At 44.6% G+C, this 27,804-nt stretch overlaps 1 protein-coding gene across 1 annotated transcript; it reads left to right on the top strand.

Moving 5' to 3' along the window:
• The first annotated feature begins 11,473 nt into the window (after window positions 1-11,473).
• On the top strand, window positions 11,474-27,033 carry LOC117051156 (fatty acyl-CoA hydrolase precursor, medium chain-like). The gene is made up of 13 exons (XM_033157282.1): window positions 11,474-11,628; window positions 14,207-14,411; window positions 15,524-15,653; window positions 16,321-16,454; window positions 17,137-17,290; window positions 18,448-18,552; window positions 19,772-19,888; window positions 20,503-20,643; window positions 20,910-20,990; window positions 22,203-22,350; window positions 24,083-24,235; window positions 25,565-25,631; window positions 26,776-27,033. The coding sequence occupies exons 1-13, from the start codon at window positions 11,553-11,555 to the stop codon at window positions 26,960-26,962; spliced, it is 1,698 nt and encodes a 565-aa protein (XP_033013173.1). The 5' UTR covers window positions 11,474-11,552; the 3' UTR covers window positions 26,963-27,033.
• The last annotated feature ends 771 nt before the right edge of the window (window positions 27,034-27,804 follow it).

The following is a 27,804-nucleotide window of genomic DNA, read 5'->3' as shown; positions in this document are numbered from 1 at the left end:
GACTGATAAAATTATGTATAAACGAGCATCGATCGCGGATCCGAAACAAGGTACTAGAAGCCCCTTTAGTGGAACATTATATACGATGCAAACACACGGAGGATGATTTTGTCTTCTTTATTATCTGGAAACCCAAAATAGACCTATATAATTGAAGAAACATTGAAAAACTTCTATTACAACAGGAAGCCAGATACATTCATCTGTTCGAAACTATGTCTCCCAAGGGTCTCAATGAACACCAGGAATACATCTCCTTTCTTTGAAATATCACCACAGTACTCTCTGCATTTGAGGATTTTGTGATTGTATTATACCTTTAAGAAGAATAGGGGGTTATCTCCTCCCCTATCAGATATATAAGACAACAAACTCACCCACAAGTAGGAAACGCATAGAAAACACAGGAAAACTTTCTCTAAGGCGAGGAAACACATAACCTTGCACTTTACATGTACACAATTTAACGGGAGATATGTAACAGTCGTTCTTATCCATGATTTACAGACGCTACATCTTCTCAGGAATCAAAGAAATAGAAACCATATATATTTTATACACTTCTCATAAAAAACAAGGTAAGGAACCAAATACCACGAAAAGCTACTTTGGTCCATTTATTAGAATGATACTTTAAAACCTTCTGTAATTCTTTTGATGTTGCTGAATGATGACCTTTATTAAATCTAATTTAGTGAATGATACTTTAAAATCTTGTTTAAAACCTTGATATAACTCGTTTGATGCCGTTTAATAATGATCTTTGTAAAATCTTAATTACTGAAACTTGATGTACTCCGTGCTATCTAATATTATTTGATATTGCCAGCTGAGGAAGGCATCTACGCCGAAACGGGGCCCTGTCCTGGTCTCCCTGGTCTCCAGTTGTCTCATTATACATCTGACACGCATCGTAGAAGCCCTTGCATTAATTTCTAAAAGACTTTCAAGGGATTTTTCAATGTGAAACTATTTTTTTCATTTTTTTAATAAGATTTTTTATTATTTTCCAATAAGACAAAGAAAAAACACTACATAAACACAATAAAAACACATACATAATAAACAATGAACAAAATCAACAATAATGACAGTAACAATATACATAAGAAAAAACATATACATACCTTAACATACACTTATCTTTGTACCTTTCTTGTTTCTATCTTCTCTATTTGGGGACTTCCCCCGTTCCCTCCACTGCATTCAACATCATGTATATTTTGGGTAACTTTGTATCTTTTTCCATTAACATTTACCATATCTCTTAATACTCTTTAGATTTGCTTAATCAAATATAAATCATCACTTAAACTCAATATCTTAAGATATTCTTAAACAGTTAAATCATTCACAACAAAACTTCTTCTAAACAATTTTATCTAACATTAACAAGCTAAAGCCAATTCTGTTAACTAATTCTGCTCAAATATTCAATTTTACATTATTTACTAGATAATCCTTAAATTTCTTCCAATCCTGTGACACCTTCTCCTCCCTCTGGTCTCGGATTCTCACGGTCAGCTCGGCGAGTTCCATATATTCCATTAACTTCGTCTGCCACTCTTCCACTGACGGATTCTCTTCACCTTTCCAGTTTCTTGCAAGTAGTATTCTGGCAGCTGTTGTGGCATACATAAAAAACACTCTATCCTGCCTGGGTATCTCTTCATTGGTCATGCTCAAAAGAAATGCCTCTGGTTTCTTGCTAAAGGTAATTTTCATTACCTTCTTAAGTTCATTATAAATCTTGTCCCAGAAAGCATTTACCCCTGGACATGACCACCACATATGATAAAAGGTACCTTCCATAGATTTACATTTCCAACACACATTTGTCATTTTAGGATTCATTTTAGCTATCTTAACTGGTGTCAGATACCATCTATAAATCATTTTCATAATGTTTTCTCTTAAACTATTGCATGCCGTAAAATTGATACCTTCTTTCCACAGTCTCTCCCAGTCATCCAACATAATATTATAACCCACATCTTTCGCCCAATCTATCATTGTCGATTTAACCAATTCATCTTTAGTATGCCACTCTAGCAACAAGTTATACATCCTGGAAAGGTTTTTAGAGTTCACTTCAATCAATTCTGTTTCCAGTTTTGATTTATCCATTTGAAAACCAATCTTCTTATCTGCTTTAAAAATCTCATAAATTTGATGATATTGCAGCCAGTCGGCGACTTCGCCTTTCACTTGGTCATAATTTTTCAACTTAAACGATTCACCTTCTTGCTGCAATATATCAGCATATCTTAACCACCTTATAGGCATATTTGGTCTCTTATAGGCCTTGGCCTCCACTGGTGAAATCCATCTAGGAGTCTTTCTCTCTAACAAGTCTTTGTACCTCATCCAAACCTGATACAAGGCTTTTCTCACTATATGATTCTTAAAAGTCTTGTGGACTTTCACGTTGTCATACCAAAGATAAGCGTGCCAGCCAAACATATTGTCAAAGCCTTCCAAGTCCAATACATCGGTATTTTCTAATTTAAACCAATCTTTTAACCAGCAAAAGGCCGCTGCTTCAAAGTAAATCTTTAAGTCTGGCAGGGAAAAGCCTCCTCTCTCTTTAGAGTCTGTTAGAATCTTAAATTTAATTCTCGGCTTTTCCCCCTGCCATATAAATTTCGAGAGATCCTTTTGCCATATCTTAAAACAGTCCAGTTTATCCAAAATTGGAATGGCTTGGAATAAAAACAACATCCTTGGTAAGACATTCATCTTGATGGCGGCTATTCTGCCCATCAATGAAAGTTTCAGTCTTGTCCATATTTCCAAGTCTTTCTTTATCTCCATCCACAATTTTTCATAATTATCCTTGTATAGATTCAGATTTTTTGCTGTGAGATTAATACCTAAATATTTTACTTTCTTAACAAAGTTGAGGCCAGTGCCCTCTTGTAGTTTTTGTATTTGCTCTAGTTTCATATTTTTAGTCAATACTTTGGTCTTCTGTTTATTTAATTTGAAGCCGGCTACATGTCCAAACGATTCAATTAATTCTAATGCTTTGGGGACACTGCTTTCAGGTTCTTGTAGGGATAACATCAGATCGTCTGCGAAGGCACGTAATTTATACTCCTTCTCCCCCACCCTTATTCCTTTGATCTGCCTCTCTGTTCGTATCATATTTAGAAGAACCTCCAGGACCATTATAAATAATAAAGGGGAGATAGGGCACCCTTGTCTTGTTCCTTTCTCAACTTTAATTTCCTCCGATCACACTGTTTATTATAATTTTTGCTTTTTGTTCTGTATAGATGGCATTAATGCCGTTTAAAAATCTTTGTCCAACTGCCATCTTTTCCAAATTCTTCTTCATAAATGTCCAAGAGATATTGTCAAAGGCTTTTTCCGCATCTATAAACATTAGTGCTGCATCTGTATTTATGTTTTTTCCAGTTTTTCTAGAATATCCACAATAATTCTTGTATTGTTATTTATTTGTCTTCCTGGTAAAAAACCTGCTTGGTCTTTATGGATATAATCTTTCAGCACTCTTTTTAATCTTGTAGCCATGACATTCGCAAAGATTTTATAATCCACATTTAGAAGTGAAATTGGACGATAATTTTTCATTAAAGTCTTATCTGTCTCTGGTTTTGGGATCAGTGTGATAAAGGCTTCTTTCCATGTCTCTGGTGCCCTATCTCCTTCTAGTATTTTATTGCAAACTTCTTTCAGGGGCTGTGATAGCCAGTCTTTCAAAGTCTTATAGTACTTTGCAGTCAATCCGTCTGGTCCTGGGGCCTTCCCTACCTGCATGTTGTTAATTGCCTCCTCTATCTCTTGAGTCGATATCGGGTGGTTGAGCATTGTTAGTTTATCCTCTGGGACTTTTTGCAATCCATTTTTTTTCCAGAAATCGGTCTATCTCTGATTCTTCTACCTTCTCCTCCTTGTACAATTGTTTATAAAATCCTTGAAAACACCATCTAATTTCCTCAGGATTCTCCACATTTCTTCCATTTACTACTAAGTTGTTGATGACATTTGCTTTCTGTCTTTTCTTCAACTGCCAGGCTAGTAATTTTCCACATTTATTTGCCGATTCGAAGGTCCTCTGCTTCATCATTTTAATTTTCCATTCAATATCTTGGTTCATAATTTTTGCATATTGGGATTGCAAGTATTTAATTTCTTTTTGGATTTTTAAACATTTGGGGTGTCCTCTTAGTTCTTTTTCTTTAACTTTAATCAGTTTCAGAAACTATTTTTTTCATTTAAGACCGTAATTCTTAACAGGATTGACACTATATTTGTATTTTACTTACGAGTAAACACATATTTTTGAAACTTCTGGCCAGAGTTCTTAATTATATTTTATTCAGTCATATGAACGAAAGCAGTAAGAATGTTTAGAGGCAGAAATGAGTGATGAGTTTAACGAGAGTAAATTAGATGCAGGCGATAGATATCCCCAATATTAGGGTAGACTTTGGGGATTTCTGCTGTCCCACAGCACATTCTTCAGTGTTCGCCCCCTGCTTCCTTGTTTTTTAAAACATATTTTGGCTCTTGGTGTGCATAGATGCCCTTGACTGGGCCATGGCATGCGCCCACAAGACGGCATTGGGTGGGACAGGAGCCCATGTCATCTTGGGAGAAGATACTCTCTGAGTCACATGTGGTTGTCCCCCCCCCAACCTCCATTTACTTATTCCCTCTACTCTATAAGTGTTTTTGACTATTGATGCAAGTAACAGTACCTTGCAGAAGAAGGAAGCAGAGGCAGGATCCAAAAGCATCTAGCAGAGGAGGGTGCTGTTTTGGAAGCATAGGTGCATGATTTGCAGTTGCCCAAAGCGAATTTTGAGGTGGGCACCCTCAATTCCTTTTTTTTATGAATTTATGATGTCAAGCTAAATGAGCTGAGAAAAGTTAACCAGCAACAATCTTCACCGTGGAATGAAAAACCAACAAATGTGGCTGCAGAACTACGGAAATCCAGGGAAGGCAACAGTCCCTGTGAAATAGCTACCATTCATAAAGGAAGGCTAAGGGCACTGCCTTGTCGTGGCGAAGGGGCTTGAATTACTCAGGGAAGCTATGGACAGGTCAAGATGGACAGGTCATAGTGGAGAGTTTGGACCAAACGTGATCCACCTGGAGGAGGAACTGGCAAGCCACTCCAGTATCCCTGCCAAGAAAACTCCATGGACAAAGACAACAGGCATATAAAAGATATGACGCTGGAAGATGAGCCCCTCAGGTCGGAAGGTGTCCAACATGCTACTGGGGAAGAGCGGAGGACAAGTACAAGTAGATCCAGAGCTGATGGAGCGGCTGGGCCAAAGCCGAAAGGACGCTCGGTTGCGGATATGCCTGGAAATGAAAGGAAAGTCCAATGCTGTAAAGAAAAGTATTGCATAGGAACCTGGAATGTAAGAACCATGAACCTTGGAAAGCTGGATGTGGTAAAAAATGAGATGGCAAGAATAAACATTGACATCCTAGGCATCAGTGAACTAAAATGGACAGGAATGGGTGAATTCAGTTCGGATGACTATGATATCTACTACTGTGGGCAGGAATCCCGTAAAAGAAATGGAGTGGCCCTCATAGTCAACAAAAGAGTGGCGAAAGCTGTACTGGGATGCAATTTCAAAAATGATAGAATGATCTCGATACGAATCCAAGGCAGACCTTTTAACATCACAGTAATCCAAGTTTATGCACCAACTACCAGTGCTGAAGAAACTGAAATTGATCAATTCTATGAAGACTTACAACACCTTATAGAAATGACACAGAAGAAGGATGTTCTTCTCATTATAGGGGATTGGAATGCTAAAGTAGGGAGTCAAGAGATAAAAGGAACAACAGGCAAGTTTGGCCTTGGAGTTCAAAATGAAGCAGGGCAAAGGCTAATAGAGTTCTGTCAAGAGAACAAGCTGGTCATCACAAACACTCTTTTCCAACAACACAAGAGACGACTCTACACATGGACATCACCAGATGGGCAACATCGGAATCAGATTGATTATATTCTCTGCTGCCAAAGATGGAGAAGCTCTATACACTCAGCAAAAACAAGACCTGGAGCTGACTGTGGCTCAGATCATCAGCTTCTTATAGCAAAATTCCAGCTTAAACTGAAGAAAGTAGGAAAAACCACTGGGCCAGTAAGATACAATCTAAATCAAATTCCTTATGAATACACAGTTGAAGTGAAGAACAGGTTTAAGGATTTAGATTTGGTGGATAGAGTGCCTGAAGAACTGTGGATGGAGGCTCGTAACATTATACAGGAGACAGCAACGAAAACCATCCCAATGAAAAAGAAATGCAAGAAAGCAAAGTGGCTGTCCAATGAGGCCTTACAAATAGCGGGGGAGAGAAGGCAAGCAAAATGCGAGGGAGATCGTGAAAGACACAGGAAATTGAATGCAGATTTCCAAAGAATAGAAAGGAGAGACAAGAGGGCATTTCTAAACGAGCAATGCAAAGAAATAGAGGAAAATAACAGAATGGGAAAAACCAGAGATTTGTTCAAGAAAATTGGAGATATGAAAGGAAGATTTCGTACAAAGATTACCACAATTAAGGACAAACGTGGAAAGGACCTAACAGAAGCAGAAGACATCAAGAAGAGGTGGCAAGAATAAACAGAGGAATTATACCAGAAAGATATGGAGGTCTCATACACCCCAGGTAGTGTGGTTGCTGACCTTGAGCCAGACATCCTGGAGAGTGAAGTCAAATGGGCCTTAGAAAGCCTTGCTAACAACAAGGCCAGTGGAAGTGATGATATTCCAGCTGAACTATTTAAAATTTTAAAAGATGATGCTGTTAAGGTGCTACACTCAATATGCCAGCAAATTTGGAAAACTCAGCAGTGGCCAGAGGATTGGAGAAGATCAGTCTACATCCCAATCCCAAAGAAGGGCAGTGCCAAAGAATGCTCCAATTACCGCACAATTGCACTCATTTCACACGCTAGCAAAGTTATGCTCAAAATTCTACAAGGCAGGCTTAAGCAGTATGTGGACCAAGAACTCCCAGAAGTGCAAGCTGGATTTCGAAGGGGCAGAGGAACCAGAGACCAAATTGCAAACATGCGCTGGATTATGGAGAAAGCTAGAGAGTTCCAGAAAAACATCTACTTCAGCTTCATTGACTACGCAAAAGCATTTGACTGTGTCGACCACAGCAAACTATGGCAAGTTCTTAAAGAAATGGGGGTGCCTGATCACCTCATCCGTCTCCTGAGAAATCTCTATGTGGGACAAGAAGCTACAGTTAGATCTGGATATGGAACAACTGATTGGTTCAAAATTGGGAAAGGAGTACGACAAGGCTGTATATTGTCTCCCTGCTTATTTAACTTATATGCAGAATTCATCATGCGAAAGGCTGGACTGGATGAATCACAAACCGGAATTAAGATTGCCGGAAAAAATATCAACAACCTCAGATATGCTGATGATACTACCTTGATGGCAGAAAGTGAGGAGGAATTAAAGAACCTTTTAATGAGGGTGAAAGAGAAGAGCGCAAAATATGGTCTGAAGCTCAACATCAAAAAAACTAAGATCATGGCCACTGGTCCCATCGCCTCCTGGCAAATAGAAGGGGAAGAAATGGAGGCAGTGAGAGATTTCACTTTCTTGGGTTCCATGATCACTGCAGATGGTGACAGCAGTCACGAAATTAGAAGACGCCTGCTTCTTGGGAGAAAAGCAATGACAAACCTAGACAGCATCTTCAAAAGCAAAGACATCACCTTGCCGACAAAGGTCCGTATAGTTAAAGCTATGGTTTTCCCAGTAGTAATGTACGGAAGTGAGAGCTGGACCATCAAGAAGGCTGATTGCCGAAGAATTGATGCTTTTGAATTATGGTGCTGGAGGAGACTCTTGAGAGTCCCATGGACTGCAAGAAGATCAAACCTATCCATTCTTAAAGAAATCAGCCCTGAGTGCTCACTAGAAGGACAGATCCTGAAGTTGAGGCTCCAGTACTTTGGCCACCTCATGAGAAGAGAAGACTCCCTAGAAAAGACCCTGATGTTGGGAAAGATGGAGGGCACAAGGAGAAGGGGACGACAGAGGATGAGATGGTTGGACAGTGTCCTCGAAGCTACTAACATGAGTTTGGCTAAACTGCGAGAGGCAGTGAAGGATAGGCGTGCCTGGCGTGCTCTGGTCCATGGGGTCACGAAGAGTCGGACACGACTGAACGACTGAACAACAACAACAAGGGCAGCCCGCCCAGCCAATCACAAGCATGCACTCTGCCGCTGTTCTTCTGACTGAGCCTGAACTGCTAGCAAGTAGGTCTGTTTGCTAGCTGCGTGTTTGCAGGAGATGAGAGAGCACCTTGGAGGATGGTGTGAGTCCCTGGATTTAACTTTATAATAATTTTACTTTCTTTGCGCATTCTGGCAGAAGGGGGCAATTGGAGGGAGAGAAACGGCTCCTTGCCATGCCTGTGCGTTTGTTGGTGCTTTTGAAATTTAGACACCTTGGAATACCCGGAATCACCTGTAACGTAGCAACCCTGTGCAAAAATACACGCACCGAAAGCAGGGGATGTGGCTGCTGCTTCATTGAAGCGGAAACGGGGTCCGTGAGTGGGCGCGCAGGGCGTGTGGAAGATTGCCAGGTCTCCGGGTGGACCTAAGACGCGGGCGGTGGTGGTGGAGTCATCTTGTACACAACCAAGACGGGGAATTGCTTGCTTGGGTACCTTTGGCTTTGTGTTCTGGCTTCAGTGGTAACGTTAACCAGGGGAAATGCAGGACGGACATTGGGTCTGACCTACGAGAAGCGGCAGTTCCGTAAGCCTCAGGTGGGTCCTCTCGAGACCGGGGTGGGGGGTGGGGGGCGTTTCTTCTGGGAGGATAGATAGAGGGATTGCAGCTTTATCCCTACAAACTCAAAAAGTGTGAGTTGCCCCACATAGGTTGGTACGAAGGGGAAATGGTACAGCAACCTACCCGAGTGGCAGTCACGGTGCCCCATGAGTGTCAAGCATGGCGGAGAGCAGGATGGGTGATTGGTCAGGAGCAGGTATCTTTAAAAGGCATGTGTGGAGCATGCCCTGGCAACCAGCTGTCACCCAAATCGGCTCCTCCGTTCGCCCACGCAAACATTGGGAGATTTTCTGTGCGAGGGGAAAGGTGCACTATTGTTTTTAAATTATTACTACTTTTCATTTCTTTTTGGGATTTTGTGTCCCCAAGAATTTTGCAGCCAGGGCAACCGCTGCTGTGGCCCCACCCATGCTATGCCACTAGGTCATCTGTTACCATATAAGGAGCAGGGAGGGGTGCTAAGGATGCAGAAGATGGAGCTGGAATGGGGGGCGGGAGAGACAACAGGAATGCACATGAGCTGTGCAGGGGCAGAAAGGACTGTGAGACCTGGGAAATGAAGCAGGTAGAAAGCAACGGAAGGCTGCAAGTGCTGAGAGGAAGCACTTTTCTCAATCAGAGACTTTTGGCTGTGTGTTGGAGTCATCGGAGGTACTAGGCATAAACCTTTTCGAACCAGCCGCAGCCTGCAAATGTGGATTGTCCCCAAAAGCCGTGGTGATGGGTGGCCAAATGCAGGCACCCCTTCACAGGTTGCCCTCAGCCCTGCATGGTGTGGTGCTCAGAACCTGTGCTCTCCTCAAATCCTCCCAAAGAAGGGGGGGGGGAACCACACAGATAATTAACCAGAAGGGAAAGCAGGTGTCTAAGAGTGAGTCTAGAGCTTCGCACCAGAATGAAGAAAGGCAAACAATACAAGGAGAAGGGAAGTGTGGTGGAGAGAAGTCGGGGAGGGAAACAAGATGGCCCCAGAGAAGTCTGTTCTGGAGCATCCCATAGCAGTGGCTGGAAGACCTAAAGGGACAGTGACTTGAAGAAAGGTGAGGCAGGTCCACACTTGGGCTGGAGGAGCAGTGCTGTCAAGTATCCCGTTTTCCCCGGGAAATCTCCCTTATTTCAAGCAGCTTCCCGCTACTATCCTTTATTTTTTATATCCCTTTAATTTCCCGTTTTTTCAAAGGAAGCAGCTCCTCTCCCTCCCCCTGCTGGCCAGGGACTGGGAAGACCTCACCTCCTTGCAGCCTCAAAGCAAGCGGGAGGCATTTCCCGCGCTTACAGGCGTCGTAGCCCTCGGGCAGCGTTTCCAAAATACAGTAAGCCTACTGTGCGCGTTCACACCAGTGCCGCCCACTTTTGCTTCTGGCTCCGCCCACCACTGCCATGTGACTGTCCCCGGGATAGGTGAGGCTGCTGAGCCCTTATTTTCAAATCTGAAACTTGACAGCTATGTGGAGGAGGGAAGCAAAAGCTGGCATTCTAAGTGACCAGAGAGGCTGAATCTAGCATAGAAATGGTTTGAGGTTAGGGAATAGAAGGGAGGGCTGGGTGCAAAAACGGAAGAGGGAGCCTAAGGTTAGGCTGCAGTGGACCCTGGTGCAAAACTGTAGTAATGGGAGAATCCTGAGCTGAAGAATTGCAAACAACTGTAGATTCCTTTACTTATAAGGACAGAGGTCGCTGATATGGCGCTCCTCCTACCTCACACTGCGGCTAATTACCGGTAACGGCCAAGGAGGGGCATGTACTTTTGTTGGTTGAGTGCAGAGCAGAGAAGAAAAGGAATTCGCAACCCTCTGGAGTCCTTCCTCCTATGGACTACAAACCAGCACAGTAGCCTAACTGCCAGCCTCAGTTGGCCACAGTGTCACCTGTAAGTGAAATAGCAGTAGAACAGCTGTACATTGCAGGTCCAGGTGAAATGAACCAATTTGTTGGGTTGCATTGTTCCACTACAATGAAAGCAATTACTACAACTACTTCTACTACAATTATGAAGACACAACAGTGTCTACGTATACTCACAGATCCATTTCAGACCCTGGGGACTTCCTATTCCTATGATTGCAGCTGCCTGGAAGGATAGTGCTAAAAACCTGCATATGTCTATATAAAGCTGGGAATCCTTGCTAGCTAAAGGCATGAACAGACGCTGGGTGGCATGGGAAGAATCCAGATAAAACCCAACCAGCTGGACAATGTGGCCCAAATAATTTCTGTCTTAAAACCAAGCCTAAAGCTCAGCTGAAATGAATCTAGAAACTCAGTGCAGTCCTGGAGAGCCGGGAGCTTGCTGGGAGCCTTGCCTGTGAAGGGAGGGTTTGCAACCAGCCCAGGGTTGCTCCTGGGTCCAGGTCACGTTTCTGCAGAGAGGTGAGTTTCAACACAGCCTCTTTGAGAGTTGCCAGGACCGCTCCCTCTTACAGTGAGGAATTCTGTTTCCCTGGGTCAGAGGTTGGAAGCGCTCTGTTTAGGTTGCATTGATAAGACCCAAGTTGGACAGCTTCCGAACAGGCGGGTTTTTTGTTTGTTTGATTTATTTTGCCCTAGGGCGTTATGGAAAGGCAGTTCAATTTTCAGCCCTTATTTGGGCCCTCTCCCCCTTCACGTTTGGTGTTCCTTTCATCACCACACACCCTTAGCTGGCACTTCCTCCTCCCCCTTGGAGACTTTGTGCTCTTGAAAGCAGAGCAACAAACTCTCCCAGGCAGGGAAGAACATGTCAGCTTCTGGCAAGAGTTGGCTGCTTGGAGTTGTGCTCTGTGGCCTGTCCATCGCTGGAACTGCAGCAGGGGGTAAATGCAGCTTCTTTTGCTTATTGTGGGGAAGTTTAAGAAGACCCCTTTCAGGGGACCCATAGGCTGCAATCCTTGGCATAGGTCCCCAAGAGTAAACCTCACTGAACACATAGTTCATGCTTCAATAGGGATTATACTTCATCGGCCAACTAACTCTTTTTATTAGATTTGGAGGGCAAAACAGGCAGAACTTTACATTAAGATGGATTAACAGTCTTGATTATTGTAGGGGAAATGGGATACTACCAAATGCATGATATAGCTTTACACACTGCTTTGACAGAGGGAAAATGATATTGATGTGGGTGTGTTAAGAGCTGTTGAAATTAAATACTTCATAGGAAACCTGCACTATTACAAATGAGACATGTGCATTATTAGCCAGGGTAATTGTATAGTTTGCCCCTTAATCTATCCTTTATAAATGTGTGTGTAAAAAAAAAAAAGTTGAATAACAAAAGAAGAAAACATTTGGAGCAGAATTCCTAATACAGACTCTGCTGTTTTGTTTGAAGTTGTTTATTTATTTATTATTGTTAAAAGAGTTAGAATTTATTTTAGAATTATGTATGTATTTGTTAATATATCTCAATTCTGCCTGTACCCACCCCCACCCCACCCCAAAAATCAAATAGCAATACTATATCAAAACAATTACAAGAAATAAAAACAGCATTGTGGAAGCTGAGAAAATAATAGGCCAAACGCTATTCAGCAAACTAAGACAATACAGTGAATTTAAGAAGCCTGGAAATATTTTGACCTGGAATTGAAAAGCAGACTCAAGTACAGTACAATTTAACAAAGCAGGTTTCCAAGGGGTGGGGGGGCGGGGCGTGAGGGGCCATTTAGCCCTCAGGTGACAGTGCCTGATCTGTGTCTCTCTGAGGTCCCATTCACACCTCTGCTTGTCCCCTGCCTAGACAGCATGGGTCCAAGAAGTTTCCCCCTTGCCCTGCTTCTTTAGTGCTAAATTGGAACAAACATCAATCTGGAGAAAACCCACATTGCCATTCACTAAAGAGCAGTGGGGGGGGGGGAAGTGTAGCTAAGCCCTGAGTGGTCCTGCATTTCAATTCAGCCTCTGCTCCTTGGGCAGTTGCAAAAGTGTTCCTGGGGAAGTTGATGATATCGATATAGAACAAAACACCTTCACTGGAAAAAAAAGTGCGTGTTAATGATGAGTAGCAAACAAGTAATGGGGGCGGCAGCAGAATCTGAAGGCAAAAGAGACACTAATTTAATAATCTCTTATTAGGAACACTTCAAATGATACGAACTGCGTAAGACTTGTTAGTGCTGTGATCAGATCCACCTGCTCAGGGTTGGGGTTTGTCCAAAGAGCAGCCAGGACAAGGTGCAAGGCCAGAAAAGCTCACAACAGGCCTCGCCTTGTTCTTTGCCCCCAGCTCCTGTGACTCCAAGGCATATGACTGCCTCTGAACATGGAGGCTCTGTAGAATTACGCAGCTCAACTCCACACAACAGGGCAAGTGGGGCCGGGGAGAGACATTAACCTCTGTGGACATGTTGCAGCAGAACTTCCTCACATCCATCGTTTCCGTTCAAATGTGCTAATACAGGGTGCTTTGGTGGGTTAGCACATGGGAATACCACAAAGCTGCACATTACTCAATATCCTCCAAACAGGGGTGTCAACAGGATTTGACAGTACTGCTACATTGTATGGGGATTGGGGCCCCTGAATTGCATCCTTCTGGCTTCTGCAATCTGTTGGCAAGAGCTGTTAATTACATATATTAATTTAGCCTAGCCTACATCGCAAGGCTGTTGCGGATATAAAAAGGGAGAGGGAAAGAAAACATACACAACCCTGGCCTCCTGGGAAGAAAAGCAAGATGCAAACACAACATCAATGTAATTAGCTCCCACAGGAGGCAGCTGAAAGTCACCAGCTTGGATGGCTTTAAAAGAGGAATAACACAGAGGCGGGGCTTTTTCACAGGAAGGCCCCCCCCTGTTGTGGAATGCTCTCCCAATCTGTAGTAGCATTCCGTCTGCCCATCAAGACACCCCTCTTTAGGTGCAACCATTCCCCCAATCTCCTGAATTCCCATTCATTCTTAACCGTTATGTTTTGCTGTTTCATGTGCTTGTTTATTAAGGATGTTTGTTTTAATGTTCTGATGAAATTGTTTCATTGCGTTTTGTGTGTGGCCATATTCTTAACATTTGTTTTCTATTTGCAACCACCTTATAAGCCTTTATGGCAGGGGTCAGCAAACGTTTTCAGCAGGGGGCCGGTCCACTGTCCCTCAGACCTTGTGGGGGGGGGGCCGGACCATATTTTGCAAAAAAATATGAACGAATTCCTATGCCCCACAAATAACCCAGAGATGCATTTTAAATAAGAGGACACATTTTACTCAGGTGAAAACACTTTTATTCCCGGACCATCTGTGGGCTGCATTTAGAAGGCGATTGGGCCGCATCCGGCCCCCGGGCCTTAGTTTGGGGACCCCTGCTTTATGGCAAGTAACATTAGTGATGGACGATGCTGTGAGAAGCGCCTCCTTGTTTGTAAGCCCCTTGTGTTCATGTTTATCTTTTGTAGGCCAAAGAAATGACCGTCCCGAAGTGGTTACCAAGTATGGGCCCTTGCAGGGCAAGCTGGCCAGCGTGAAGGGCATCAACCAGCCTGTGAATGTCTTCCTTGGGGTCCCTTTTGCCAAACCGCCGGTCGGAGCCCTGAGATTCTCCCCACCGCAACCAGCAGAAGCGTGGAGCCATGTGAGGGAGTCAACGTCTAACCCTCCCATGTAAGAATAAGCCAAATGTGGCTTGGGCTAGATTAATATGAAGGTCCTTTTTTGAGAGATGCATCTCCTGTCTTGCTTTTAGTTGACAGCAAAATGGTTTACAGACCCAACTCAGATCCTCTGCAGTAACCAAGAAGAGTGCCATTTGGCACAGAAAGAACAGCTATGTTAATCTGTGCCCACTGGTAAAAACAATTCTGTCAGGTCAGAATGGGCAAAACCTGAAACATTGTCTGGGTAACTCTAGCTTGCTATAAGATAGGAAAGCTATTTGGGAGCACAGTTCTTTGGGAAGAAACAGGGTTGTAGCTCTTCTAATAAACAAATGGGGAGGTGCTCCCTGGCCCCTAAATCCATCATGAGTCTATCGGAGGCAACAACAGCCTCCTCATGGCTCCATTCCAAGGGCTGGGGCAGTATCTGTCTTCTAAGCCAAAGGGACTTTGCACCTGTTTAATCCAGCATTGAGAGGACACCCAATTCCCCCAAGGAACCGCCAGTCCACACAGTGGGCAGTCCACACAGTTTGCTTCTAGGCATCAGCAGTGCTGCTTAAGGGGTGTTTGCCCCCCCACCACCACCACCCATGGAACTGAGAGCAGGGGCTGGGCTGCTGAGCAAACATGTCCATCTTTAAGGCAGCAGGGGACAGAGGAGCCTCTGTGCAAAAGAACTGCAGTTCCAGCTTTTCCAGTCTGACCACATTGAATGCCCCAGGGCCTCTTTTCTGCTTAAAACAGGCACTGGGGAATGAGGAGCAGAGCGCTGAAGGCTCTTGTGGAGCGATGAGTCAGTGGGAAACGCACACAGGAGCAGTGGCTACTGGAGACAAGCAGATCCATGAAGTTCTGTCCTCTGTGCAAATGTATTCTCGTCTACAACAATTTGGTTTCTCCCGAATAATCCTGTGAACTGTAGCTTGAATTCTCAGTTGGAGCCCCTGCCAGGCACACATTGGCTACATCTCTCCGGGTTCCTGAGAAGGCAGGTGGTGGTGAAAGCTGTTTAAATCTTCCCCACCCCCCAACCATGAGCGTGACAGATAAGAGCTCTGCTCTCCTTAGCCTGACCGTCCTTTCACATCCTTTTCTTTCTTCTCATCTGTTTCAAAGGTGCCTGCAAGACTTGGGATGGCTTCCTGAGTTCGGCAAGATGCTGAATGCGACATTTCCCGACATGCCAGTGGCCGAAGATTGTCTTTACCTGAATGTTTATACCCCAGACACCAAGGCCAAATTGCCTGTAAGCAAACAAAGCCTTCCTTGAAAGTATCGCCTCATGCTGCCTGCAAACGTGCAACCAGAAGCAGCGCAGGATCGAAGGCAGTTGCTCTTGAGGCCAGCAGGGCAGAGGACAGAAACAGCAACCCACAATGTCATGGGGCTGTTGCTCCCCACCCCTTTAATTTCCCGTGCTTCTTGCACCTTTCTTTCCACAGCTGGCAGACATGGAGTGAAGAAAACAATAAGCAGCAACTCTTTACCTTCAGCCTGTAGTTCACTCTTCTCTGAGACATTTCCCCTTCCTTTTCCTCACCTTTTGACTGGCATCTCTTCACAGTCCAAGCCCGTCAGCTGCCCATCCACTCCCTGGATCTCCTCAGCCACTCTGGATGCTCTGCAGCTGGGCTTCTGGGTTCACCCCAACCCCTCCTAGTGTCCGATTCCCCATCCAATCTGAAACCATACTGGAAACCTGCTTAGTAGCTTTGCAAATGTGGTAGCGGTTTTATTGCTGCAATGGCATGGATTCTGCCTTTCAGCTGCTCCACTGGCAACTGGTGCAGGGCGCCCAACTTCTCTTGAAAGCTCTTTTAGTGCTGGCCCTGTTGCTCCATTAACATCAAGTTCATCTGTGCCAGGAATGTTGCTGTTATAACGAGTTCCTTTTATTTTGTGTATTTTCCCAGGTCATGGTCTGGATCCATGGAGGGGCTCTGATATTAGGTGGAGCTTCTATATATGATGGATCAGCCTTGGCTGCTTATGAAAAGGTGGTAGTCGTTGTGATTCAGTACAGGCTGGGTCTCCCAGGATTCTTCAGGTGAGATAGTTTCTAACACTTGAAAAAGCCGCTGTAACTTAAAAGGTACACAGGATGCATACAATCTCTTTGGTGAAGATTGGATATGCCTTTGCTTCTCTTGCTAGGAGTAATAAATAAAAAGCTTTGTAAGGAGAGGAAAGGAGGTGTAAAGAAAAGGGAAGAGGAGAGGAATCCAACTTGCTTCACTGCTGCGTCTTCCTGATTTGCACCGCGCAAAATAAGACACAACCAAAAGACCTGCTACCCTTTGAAATTAGCATTTCTCCAAATTTTGTGATACAGTTATCCAACCAGAAAATGCATGTGGAAACGCATCTTAGGGGAAATGTGGAAGAAAAGGCATATATTAGTGAAAACCTCCTGCAAGTTGAGAAGCTGGAAGTCCCAAGCAATAGGGTCCCGAAAGAAGGGCTGAATGAAAGGAAAAACGGGGGGACAGAGGAGACACATGAATGGATGAAATGAGAAGGATCCTGGAGGAAATTCTCACTTTGCACTAACTACCTGGCTGCTGTTGCCCATTCCAGAGTGGTGGTGCTGAGGCAGAAGATTGCTCGCTTCTCAGGTCAAACCTTCTGCTTATCTCCTTGCAGAGCAGAGATGGATCATTTTGGGGGTGGGGGGTGCATGTAAACCATCTAGTAGTTTCTCCATCGCTTGACTATTGCCTATCTTTTAGTACCGGTACCAGTGATGCCCGTGGAAACTGGGGATTGCTGGATCAAGTAGCCTCTCTGCAGTGGGTTCAGGAGAACATTGCACATTTTGGAGGAGATCCCAATTCTGTGACCATATTTGGAGAGTCTGCAGGAGGATTTAGTGTTGGTGTTCAGGTAGGGATCCACTAACTATGGAGATCGCAGAGGCTCTGAGAATTCTGCCAGAGATCTCAAAACTGGGGCTGGGAGGTTGGCAGAAGAAAGATCTGGATTTAGTTGTAAATCATTTTTATGCTGTAGGGATTTCTGGTTTAACAAGACCAACAACAAATTGCTTCCTCCATATTAAAGGACACTACTGACAAAACTAAGATAGTTTGAGGGAGACAAGGGTATTTGTGTGTGGAAGGAGGGTAAGTACCGTTCAGCTCTAGTACTCAGACACAACAGCTGCCTTTGCAATAAATGTCACGTCTTCCACAAAATAGTCTGAAGCAAAGCAGGTTGGCTGCAAAACTCTGGACCTGGTCAGCTCAGGAGCTTCACTGGGCATTTGAGATCTGCCAAAGCTGCCTTGGAGACAGTGCTAGTGGGGGGAGTCCACATCCACCTTTGGGAGAACAGACTCTATTTAGGGCTTGCAAGGCTTTATTTTCCACTTCTTGTCAGCCAATGGTGCACAGTCAGCTTTCCACTGAGATAATGCAACGATTGTTCATACCTGAGCTTAATGTGCATTTGAAGCTGTTTGCATTCCCATTTAAGTACAGCCGTACCTTGGTTTTCGAACAGCTTAGTTCTCAAATGTTTTGGCTCCCGAACACTGCAAACCCAGGAGTGACTGTTCTGGTTTGCGAGCTATTTTTGGAAGCCAAACGTCCAATGCGGCTTCCGATCGGCTGCAGGAGCTTCCGCACTTTGGTTTTTGTACATTTTGGAAGTATAACGGACTTCTGGAATGAATTCTGTTCAAGTATGACTGTAATGCCCTACACAAGACATCCCCCTCAGACAGCTGCTCTCCTGCTGATAACCTGTGAATTTAGATTGCCCTGATCCAGGGATAATCCGGTAAGTTTTGAAAAATGTGACTCCAAACCACTCCACTTGAGATGGTGAATGCGTTGTCTTGGATTTTGCTCCCGATTTTTTTTTTAAAAAATGTATTTATGTATTTAATTATTACTTTTGAACTGCACAGAAAACTTTAGTTTGGAGACAGTATGTAAATATTGAAAATAAATACAGCAAATGCCATATTAAAAGACACCTTTGATCTTGAATGCCTTGTTTTGTGTCTCTTGCCTGCCCTCCTTTTTCCTCTGCTGCAGCTCCTGTCCCCCTTGTCCAAGGGCTTGTTCCACAGGGCCATCTCTGAGAGCGGAGTCACTCAGATTCCAGGCCTCATCGTTAGCCACCCAGAAGTCCTTGATCAAGTGAGTCTGTTGTTGTTGTGCAGGGAGACAATACCCTTAAGAGCAACAGTCTGGTTCCCAAACTGCTTTGGACTGTTCCAGGGAATGAATGTTTGGGGATTGCAGCTTAAGCACCTCTCAGATATTAATCAAAACAGACTGATATAAGGGGTGAATCAAAGCCTTCAAAGAGATGGAAGAAAGATAGCCTCTGAGCATGAGCAGAGCTCTGTAGCGAAGGTGGCCCCATCTAGTCCAGCATCCTGTTTTCACAGTGGCCAGTCAGATGCCTAAGGAAAGCCTGCAATAATTTGCTGGGAGGGAACATGGAACTGTGGTTTACAGTGGTACCTCGGGTTACAAACTTAATTCATTCCGGAGGTCCGTTCTTAACCTGAGGCGCGCTTTCGCTAATGGCGCCTCCCACTGCATTATATTATTAAATTCTATAATGTATAACTGCATGTTATACATTATAGAACGATACATCTAATGCTGTTCTAATAACGTTTAAAAGTAAGTGGGGGTGGTTGGACAGTGTTCTCGAAGTGACTGGCATGAGTTTGGCCAAACTGCGGGAGGCAGTGGAGGATAGGGGTGCTTGGCGTGCTCTGGTCCATGGGGTCACAAAGAGTCGGACACGACTGAACGACTGAACAACAACAAAGTGGGGGTGGGGATTTAAAAGCAAAGATGTCATCGTGCCATGATTTCTTTCAACAGCACGTTCCCCGGTTTTGGTGTGTGAGTGTGACTGGCCCTGTGGCCTATCATGGATGCTTGAAAGATGTTGAAATTCCTTGTCCATGAAGACAGGGGTCCTTGTTTCAGGATGATAACCACCCTGAAACGAGTGACAGCCTCAGTCTTTGCTTCAAACAAGCCCATAGAAATGTCAGGCTGTTGTGATTGTTCACCGTCAATGCAGTGCCAGTTGCTGTGTGGTGTAGTGGTTAAGAGATGTGGACTCGTAATCTGGTGAACCGGGTTCGATTCCCTGCTCCTCCACATGCAGCTGCTGGGTGACCTTGGGCTAGTCACACTTCTCTGAAGTCTCTCAGCCCCACTCACCTCACAGAGTGTTTGTTGTGGGGGAGGAAGGGAAAGGAGATTATTAGCCACTTTGAGACTCCTTAGGGTAGTGATAAAGCGGGATATCAAATCCAAACTCCTCCTCCTCCTCCTCCTCCTATTCTTCTAATCTATATTATTATTTTATTTCCTCCTCCTCCCTCAAAAGTTCTCACATAAAATTGCAAACGCCTCTGGCTGTGAGGCCAGCAGTTCCGCGCTGGTGCATTGCTTGAGGAGCAAAACTGAAGAAGAACTCAGAACCCTGAATACCAACTTGACCCTGGTGAGTCTGAAAACGACATCCACACAATGTGATGCTCTTCTGCTCTGTTTTTGCTCTCCAGTGTTAATTTGGGTCGGGAGGTATGTGGGCCACAAACTGTTTGAATCTTCCTAGATGAAAAAGATTAAACATGAGGGAGTTTGCATTGTTATCCAAGGGGGCAACATGCACACATGCCAAAATGTTTGTTTGGACTAAGCCAATGCCTCTCCAGGGTCTTTCTGTTTGGCAATTCGTCATTTTGCGTCGTACAAACACACATGTATTTTTCTCATTCCAAATCCTTCTTGGTCGGGTTACAAGTATATTAACACTTTGGGGAAAGGCTACAGCTTAGTGGGAGAGAATCTGGCTTGCACATGGAAGGTTCCAGATTTAATCCCAGCATCTCCAGGTCGGAGTGGGAAAGGCCCATGCCCAAAACCTTGGAGCGTGGCTGCCAGTCAGTGGAGATAATACTGAGCTAGATTTGGTCTGGCTTGCAATAAGGCAGCTTCCTAGTCCCTACTTTTGGAATTGTCCAGTTTTGCTTCATTCTTGTTATACATAACTTTTGCAGTTGTTTCTAGGGATCCAACACACATTAAAGAGAACTTTTCTTTAAAAACAAACAGGGATTTGGGATTATCCCCCCAGTAGTTGATGGAGAGTTCATTCGAAAGGCACCCGAAGAACTACTGGCCTCAAAGGAACTCAACGCTGTCCCATATCTATTAGGTGTGAATAATCACGAATACGGATGGCTTCTCCCTGCTGTAAGTTGCTTGCAATTTATTTTTGTACCCTTATGTGTGGCTGCAATAGAGTCTGGTGCTTTTGAATAATATTTTGAAAGCAAAATATGATTGCTGCAACTCCCTGCCCCCTTCTTCCCTTCTTCCTCATCCTCTTTTTCGATTGACCATGTCTTCTGTGGCTTTACAAACTCAAGTAAAAGGAGTAAAATGCATATCAGAATTGGAGGCAGGGTCCCATATTCCTTGGATGATGTTGAATGAGAAGTCTCTATTTAATTCCACAGGTACTAAACATCTCCGGCATAACCGAAGGCATGGATAAGGAGACCATCATTGCCGTGTTTCAGAAGATAGCCGCCTCCATGGTAAGAGAGAAGCCAACAAGCCCTACTTGCTGAGCTTTCTACAAGCTCCAGTGTGTATGGGAAAGGCGAGATAACATAAAGTGGGGCAGAAGAAACACCTGCAAAACAGGGCTAGCCCCTTCCAAAGGCCTTTCCCTTCCAGCCCTTTGTGGTTTCATTTTTGCAGCCTTTAAAGCAGGGATTAAACATGCATCTAGGATCAAATGATCCACAACATCAGGTGCCAGTTTCAGAAACAAGAACAAAAACTCTGGGTGTGGTGGCGGGGGGCGGGGAGGGGGAAGCCTCCACACCTTTTCAGAGTGTGAGACCCATCCACAAGCAGCACAATTGCTTTCTTTTGCAAACAGGCATCTTTGCTGCTGTTTTGCATATCTTAAAGCAGGGATGTCCAACAGGTCCACTGGTAGATCCCCTTGAAGTTTTGGTAGAGGTCTTTGGCCCCTCCCCTGCTTTTATGGAAACCAGGGAGGTGGGATTAAGTCTTCATCACTCGTTCCCCACCCCTTCCCTCCCTGTCAGGGGTGCATCATCTACACCCCTCCACAAATCCATCCATTCACACATACATACACCATTGACACTTGTATCTTGTATCTGAAGAAGTGTGCATGCACACGAAAGCTCATGCCAAGAACAATCTTAGTTGGTCTTTAAGGTGCTACTGGGATGAATTTATTTTTATTTTTATTTTGTTTCGACTATGGCAGACCAACACGGCTACCTACCTGTAACCATTGATACAGACATTTAAAGCTGCCTTTCTTTTGCCTCTCCCCCTTTCTCCTCCCACATCCCTGAAATCATTCCCATTCACATGAGTGGGATGCTTTCACTAACCCTGTTGTGTAAAGGTGCAGTTGAGGAGAGGGTTGTTTTCTTCCCAGCTCCTCCACAGCCCATCCCAATTCCTCTCTCCCTGCATGATAAATTAGCCTTGGGGGGGGGATCTATTTCCCCCTAAGCCTAATTGCCATGTTTGGGGGCAGGAAGCAGATGTGTGGGTGCCAGATCCCAAAGCTTTGAGGGCTGTGAGTGGACCACAAGCCAGAGGTTTGCTCTCCTTGTTGTGTGTTGTGGCTGTTGATTCCTGGAAGAGCCCAGCTGCTGCACCTATTTCCCTCGTGGCATTTGCTGGGCAATGAATGTTGCAAGAGGGGAAGTGGTTCCCATGGCCCTCTCTAATGTGCCTGCTCCCTCCTTTCCTTGCAGAGGTTACCACCTGAGTATCTGCAGCTGGCACTGGATGAATACTTGGGAAACACCAAGGATCGTGTCAAGTTACGAGATCGCTTTCTGGACATGATGGGAGATATGGTCTTTGTTGCTCCTGCTGTTCAGATAGCTAGATATCATAGAGGTGAATTCGCTTTTGAAATAACGGAATGACCACCGCAAAATGTTATTTATTTCTTTATCTATTTTATTTATTAGATTTATAGTCCAACCTTCATCATAAGATCTCATTAGAAGCTCTTGCACAGGGGAAATTTCTAGAGGCTCCATGATTGTCAAGAGGTGCTGGGTTCTAGTCTTTGAACCCAACCTGGATGAGAAAAAAATACTTGGTGGGAGGGGGAGGGAAGATGCTGTTGGTCCAGGGGGTGGGTTTAGCCTGCCTCACCCTGTTGCTCCCCCCACAACTTGTCGTCTGATCCTATGCCAGGTGGAGTATGCATTTTATTTATGATAGATCAATTTCTAAGCCCACTTTTCAACCCAGTGGAACCACAGCAACGTACGAAGTGAAATACAGAATCATATTCAAAACCATTAGACCCACACAGATAAAATGTCTTCCATGAAACCAGTGCTTTCCCCCCTAAAAATATGTTTAGGGCTATTCTCATTTTGCTCCTGCCAACCTAGCAGGTCGAAAGCATGTCAAAGTGCAAGTAGATAAATAGGTACCGCTCCGGCGGGAAGGTAAACGGCAATTCCATGCGCTGCTCTGGTTCACCAGAAGCAGCTTAGTCATGCTGGCCACATGGCCTGGAAGCTGTACGCCGGCTCCCTTGGCCAATTAAGTAAGATGAGCACCGCAACCACTGGACCTAATGGTCAGGGGTCTCTGTACCTACCTTTTTACTCTCATTTTGACTCAAGAAAATCACCATTTTATAGTTCAGATCTGGAAAAATAAATACAGTAAATGGGGTAAAGTACAAAGATTCACAAAATGTTTAGGGGTATGCATCCCTCTGTGTCCGCCCAGAAAAAACACTGCATGAAACTAATGTCACCATATTTACAGTTGATATTATAAGTTAACTTAGGAGACCAAAACCCTGTCTGATTCCCCCCCCCCCAAAAAAATATTTACTGCATTTTTATTCTACTATTTTTTTTCTGCAAGGAGCTCAAGGTAGTATCCTCATTTAATCCCCATACAACAACCCTTTTGCTGTAGTTTAGGCTGAGAAGCAGTGACTAGCCAAGGTTACGCAGTTAGGTGTATGGCCAAGTGGGGATTTGAACCTGGGTCTTGCAGGTTCTAGGTCCAACATTCCAACCTCTGTGCCACACTAGCTTTGCTTGCTGATTGAAGGGCATCAGAGAATGGGCTGTGTGGGCTTCCTTTGGCCAAGATATCCAAAGCCCAGGAGCGGTCACTGAAAAGCCCCTTTCTTGAAATTTCTGCCAAATACACTTCTTCAGATATTTGTGGCACAGACAGAAGCTCTCTCTCTCTCTCCTCCTGTGTCCTGGATCTCAACACTCAAGCAGACTTGTACGAGAGCAATCTTTCGGATATCCTGGTCCAAAGTCATGTACTGTCATAATGAACATTTTGACTTGTGCCCAGAGGTGACTTCTAGACAGTGTGTCTTGCTCCCAAAAGCTGGCAGTGACTAGCTGCCCAAGCATTCTGGGCCAGTTGCTATAGGAGTCCAATATATAGCTGCCACTAAGACATGTGTCCCTGTGATGAGCTATGTGGTGAACACATGATATCAACAAATGCATTCTGCATGCTAATGACTGTGATCGTATGTGCTCTGTGGATCACAACCACCGTAATGTATGGTGTCCCAGTAATCTAACCACTGCAAACGCTGATCTCTCCCCCCCCTCCCCGCTTTTTGTTTCAGATTCTGGAGCTCCCGTCTACTTTTATGAATTCCAGTGCCGGCCCAGTGCAGTAAAACATACAAAGCCAGATTTTGTAAAGGCAGATCATGGTGATGAAATTGTCTTTGTATTTGGGATACCATTCTTAGGCAGTGAGTCAGCCGGTTTGATGGGTAAGAAGAATCTTATCGATGTTTTCTTTTGCTTTGTTTTTATAAGGCAGGGAAGGGTGCAGTTGCACAGGAGAAAGTCAATAAGGTCAGACAGAAGGATTTCTTAAGGCTGGGCAAGACTGGCTTCTTTTGTAATGGAGATTATTGCCTCAATAGCTGGATTTTCCTTAAGACTTCTAAAGGCATAGGAGGCATAGCGTGGGGGGGGGGGGCTGTGATCGCCCTGGGTGCATTTTTCTCACACCACCCTCCCTGAGCCAGGCTAGCACCGCTTTGTGAGACTAGGATCTGATATATCCCAGCCTTGCAAAGCCGCTTGGGGAGGGCCGTGTGAGAAGGGATCAACAACCAGGCACCCTTCGTTCCCAGCCGCACTTTTGCTGGTGAGGCTGGGATCGAAGGGAACATGGCTGTTGCGCCTCTCTCATGCTGCCCTCCCCAGATTCGAGCCTTGCAAAGCCGTTCGGGAAGTGTGGTGTGTGAGGACACAACAGGCATGCCGCTAGGGACTGGTGTTGCTCTGGCAGTGACGAGGGCTGGGTGAGCAAAGTGGGCTCCATTTGTTCTCTGTGTCTTGCTGGGCGGTGTGAGCGCATGCAAACTGGGCACCATGGAGAGACATGGCCTTTCCCGCTTCTAGCTCAGGATAAGTGAGCAGAAAGGGGCAGAGTGTTGCAGCTCTGGAATGTGCCTTTTGGGGGTTTGCCTCTCTCTGGAAGTCTGATGTGGGTTTTGCTTTCGGGGTGTTTAAACTGCTGCCTCCTTAACCTGTATATATCTGTAAAGAAACTCTAATATTATGAAATGGCCTCAGCGACCTCCTCCCAAAGGCAACCAAACTTGGGAGAGTGGAGCTGACCTGGAACTTCTCCTCACTTGGAGAAGCGGGCTGAATAACAACATTATCAAGGATTAATTTAATCATTAACCAGCTTTAGCAGTTTACAGACTGCTGTTTAAATATGCCCAAGGAATTTGATTTCAAGATTTGTCAGACTGCCCATCTCCCCAAACAAAAACAAAAAAATTGAGAACTGTAGTTTAAGGGAATTGCAACTCTGTGGCATGCAAACTACAGTTCCCAGTGTTTGATAGTTGATATCTTTACTAAGCCACTCTGGGAATTTATCTGAAGGGTACTAGGAGTTTTCGTCTGATAGGACACAAAAACCATAAACAGATGAGGAAGCAAAACAATTTTCAAGCAAATGATAACAATGAAATACCTCTTTAAAGCTCTACTGATAGTCAATTCCATCAATTCTGCATGAATTACTACATGTTACATGACTAATATGTTCTCTCCCCCCCCCTACTCTTCTGGTGAAGCGACAGAGGCCGAGAAAGAGCTCAGCAGAAAAATGATGAAATACTGGAGCAACTTTGCCCGGAATGGGTGAGATTCTTGGCTATTTCGAAACACTATGCCTCAGTGGCTGCAATATTTGCATTGTTATTAATAATTGCTGCTATTTGATATCTATCATAAAGCATCTGTAGGTGTCTTACAAATACAAGGACACCAACAACCAAGTTTAACAATAAACCGCAATGACAGCAAAATTGTAATATGGAAGCAGCAATAATCCTGATAATCCTATTCTCTCAAGTGCCTGGGAAAAGACGTACGTTCTGACCTGATGCTGAAAGGATGTAAATAAATGACACCACCAGGAAGGCCTCTTTGGGGAGGCTGCAGCCAAAATGGCCCTCTCCCTTGTCACCACCTTCTAAACCTATCTTGGAGGGGAGACCCAGTGAAGGGCCTCACACAATGAGCACAAGGTCTACCCACATTTAGAGCTTTAGGGCAGGGGTCGGCAAGACTTACCTTGCCTGGCCAGATCACTGCCGTGGAGCCCCCTCTGTGGGCCGGATTGTGGGTGCGCGATTGCCAGCATCTGCACATGCACAGACACGATTTCCAGTGCCGCGAAAGCGAGTCCCTGCGCCGGTTTAGCACAGCGCGCAGGGGCTTGCCGAGTGGGCAGCTCAGTTCGGGGGCCGCTTGTGGCCCATGGGCCTTAGGTTCCTGACCCCTGCTTTAGGGCCTTGAGCCACATAAGGTTTTCCAGGTTAAAACTAGGACTTGGAATTGGTCCCGGAAACAGATAGGCAGCTAGTGCGGCTATGCCAGAACCAATGATGGGCTCAGACCACTTCATTTCCATCATCAGTCCTGCTGCCACATCCTACACCAGCTGCAGTTTTTGAGCTGTCTTGAAAGGCAGCCTCACGTATAGTGCATTGTTGTAATCTAAAACAGAGGTTGCTAGAGGATAGATTACTGAGGAACCACCCACTAACAGCGTCTCCTTGTTTTGGATTGAGCCTCATCCAGTCCGTCACCATGACTAGGCACCAGTTCAGCACATAAACCATCTCAGCAGCAGAGAGAGAGATGCATGCCGTCAGCATATGGATGGCGATACACTCTAAGATGCTGTATGGCCCCACTCAGTGGCTTTATGTATACATGACAAAAAGTACAAAACCAATATGCTGAATACGAACTGAATTCTTGGCTCTGTCTTATTCAGGAATCCAAATGGCAAAGGTTTGGTGGAATGGCCTCGGTATGATCTGAATGAAGAATATCTGGAATTAAACCTGGAGCAAAGGAAAGCAGGGAAGCTGAAGAAGAACAAGGTGGACTTCTGGTTAAAGACTCTGCCTGAAAAAATGAAGAAAATGGCTGAAGGAAAGGAAAAACACGGGGAGCTGTAACCAGTGGCCAAATTGCCCCTGCTTGTTTTTGTTTGTTTTGAGAACAAACACTTTCCAACAAGAATTATTTCAGTCTGAAAAATGCATTTGTTCAACACATGTTCTAACGCCGAAAATCTTAGCTATTATGAGATATTATTTATACAGCAGAAATCCCAGGTGATTCACATCAACAATTAGGAAATACTGCCAGTGATTTGAAGAGTAATGAGTTATGGCCCCAGTGCAGTTTAAGAATCCTGGGCATGGCTGCAATGCCTTGTTGATTAGTCAGATTAGGTCATTAATCTTAAAATTCTTCTCACGCAAATACTTGGCAAACAACCACAGGCAGTTGGCATTACCGGTACTTTAGGAGAAGCATTTCACCTTTTCTAAGATTGGGCCCACTTTCACAAGTTGACTTTCTCGCTGTTGGGTTTTAGATGAAAAATATATGTGGGGCAATATGTCACAGAAGGGAGATGCTCATGCCAAGCCCATGAGCCTGGGACAAGTGTCCTTTACGATTTACTCCTCCTTGGTTGGACCTGCTGCCACTTCTTCCCTTTTCAAACACCCAGGGAAGAAATCCAAAGCTTGGCAGATTGGATAGGAATCTAAATGGGGTGGGGGCTCTTTGCAAACTCTGACCTGTGGACAGGCAGCTCAAGTTCAATCTGTAATCTGCAGTTCTTAACCTTGGAGCCTGTACAAAGGTTTAGGAAAGGTGAGGCATTTCTTAGTCTGCAGAGCTCTTGGTAAAGAGTTCCAGTGCATGTATTTTATTCAAAAGGCAGTAGCATATAAAGCAAGCAGAGAGCACTGTTACACAGTGTACACACACACACACACACACACAA

Source organism: Lacerta agilis, chromosome 8 (genome assembly GCF_009819535.1).
Source record: "Lacerta agilis isolate rLacAgi1 chromosome 8, rLacAgi1.pri, whole genome shotgun sequence".
Taxonomy (NCBI): Eukaryota; Metazoa; Chordata; class Lepidosauria; order Squamata; family Lacertidae; genus Lacerta; species Lacerta agilis.
The sequence above is the reverse complement of the archived record's forward strand: the minus strand, read 5'-3'. Positions and strand labels throughout refer to the sequence as shown.

Bases quoted from the DNA above. Each gene is read 5' to 3' on its own strand.
- LOC117051156 (XM_033157282.1), top strand. From the start codon at position 11,553: ATGTCAGCTTCTGGCAAGAGTTGGCTGCTTGGAGTTGTGCTCTGTGGC. The intron at 14,412-15,523 runs GTAAGAATAAGC...TCTGTTTCAAAG, and splicing joins TCAACGTCTAACCCTCCCAT to GTGCCTGCAAGACTTGGGAT. The intron at 18,553-19,771 runs GTGAGTCTGTTG...CTCCCTCAAAAG, and splicing joins ACCCAGAAGTCCTTGATCAA to TTCTCACATAAAATTGCAAA.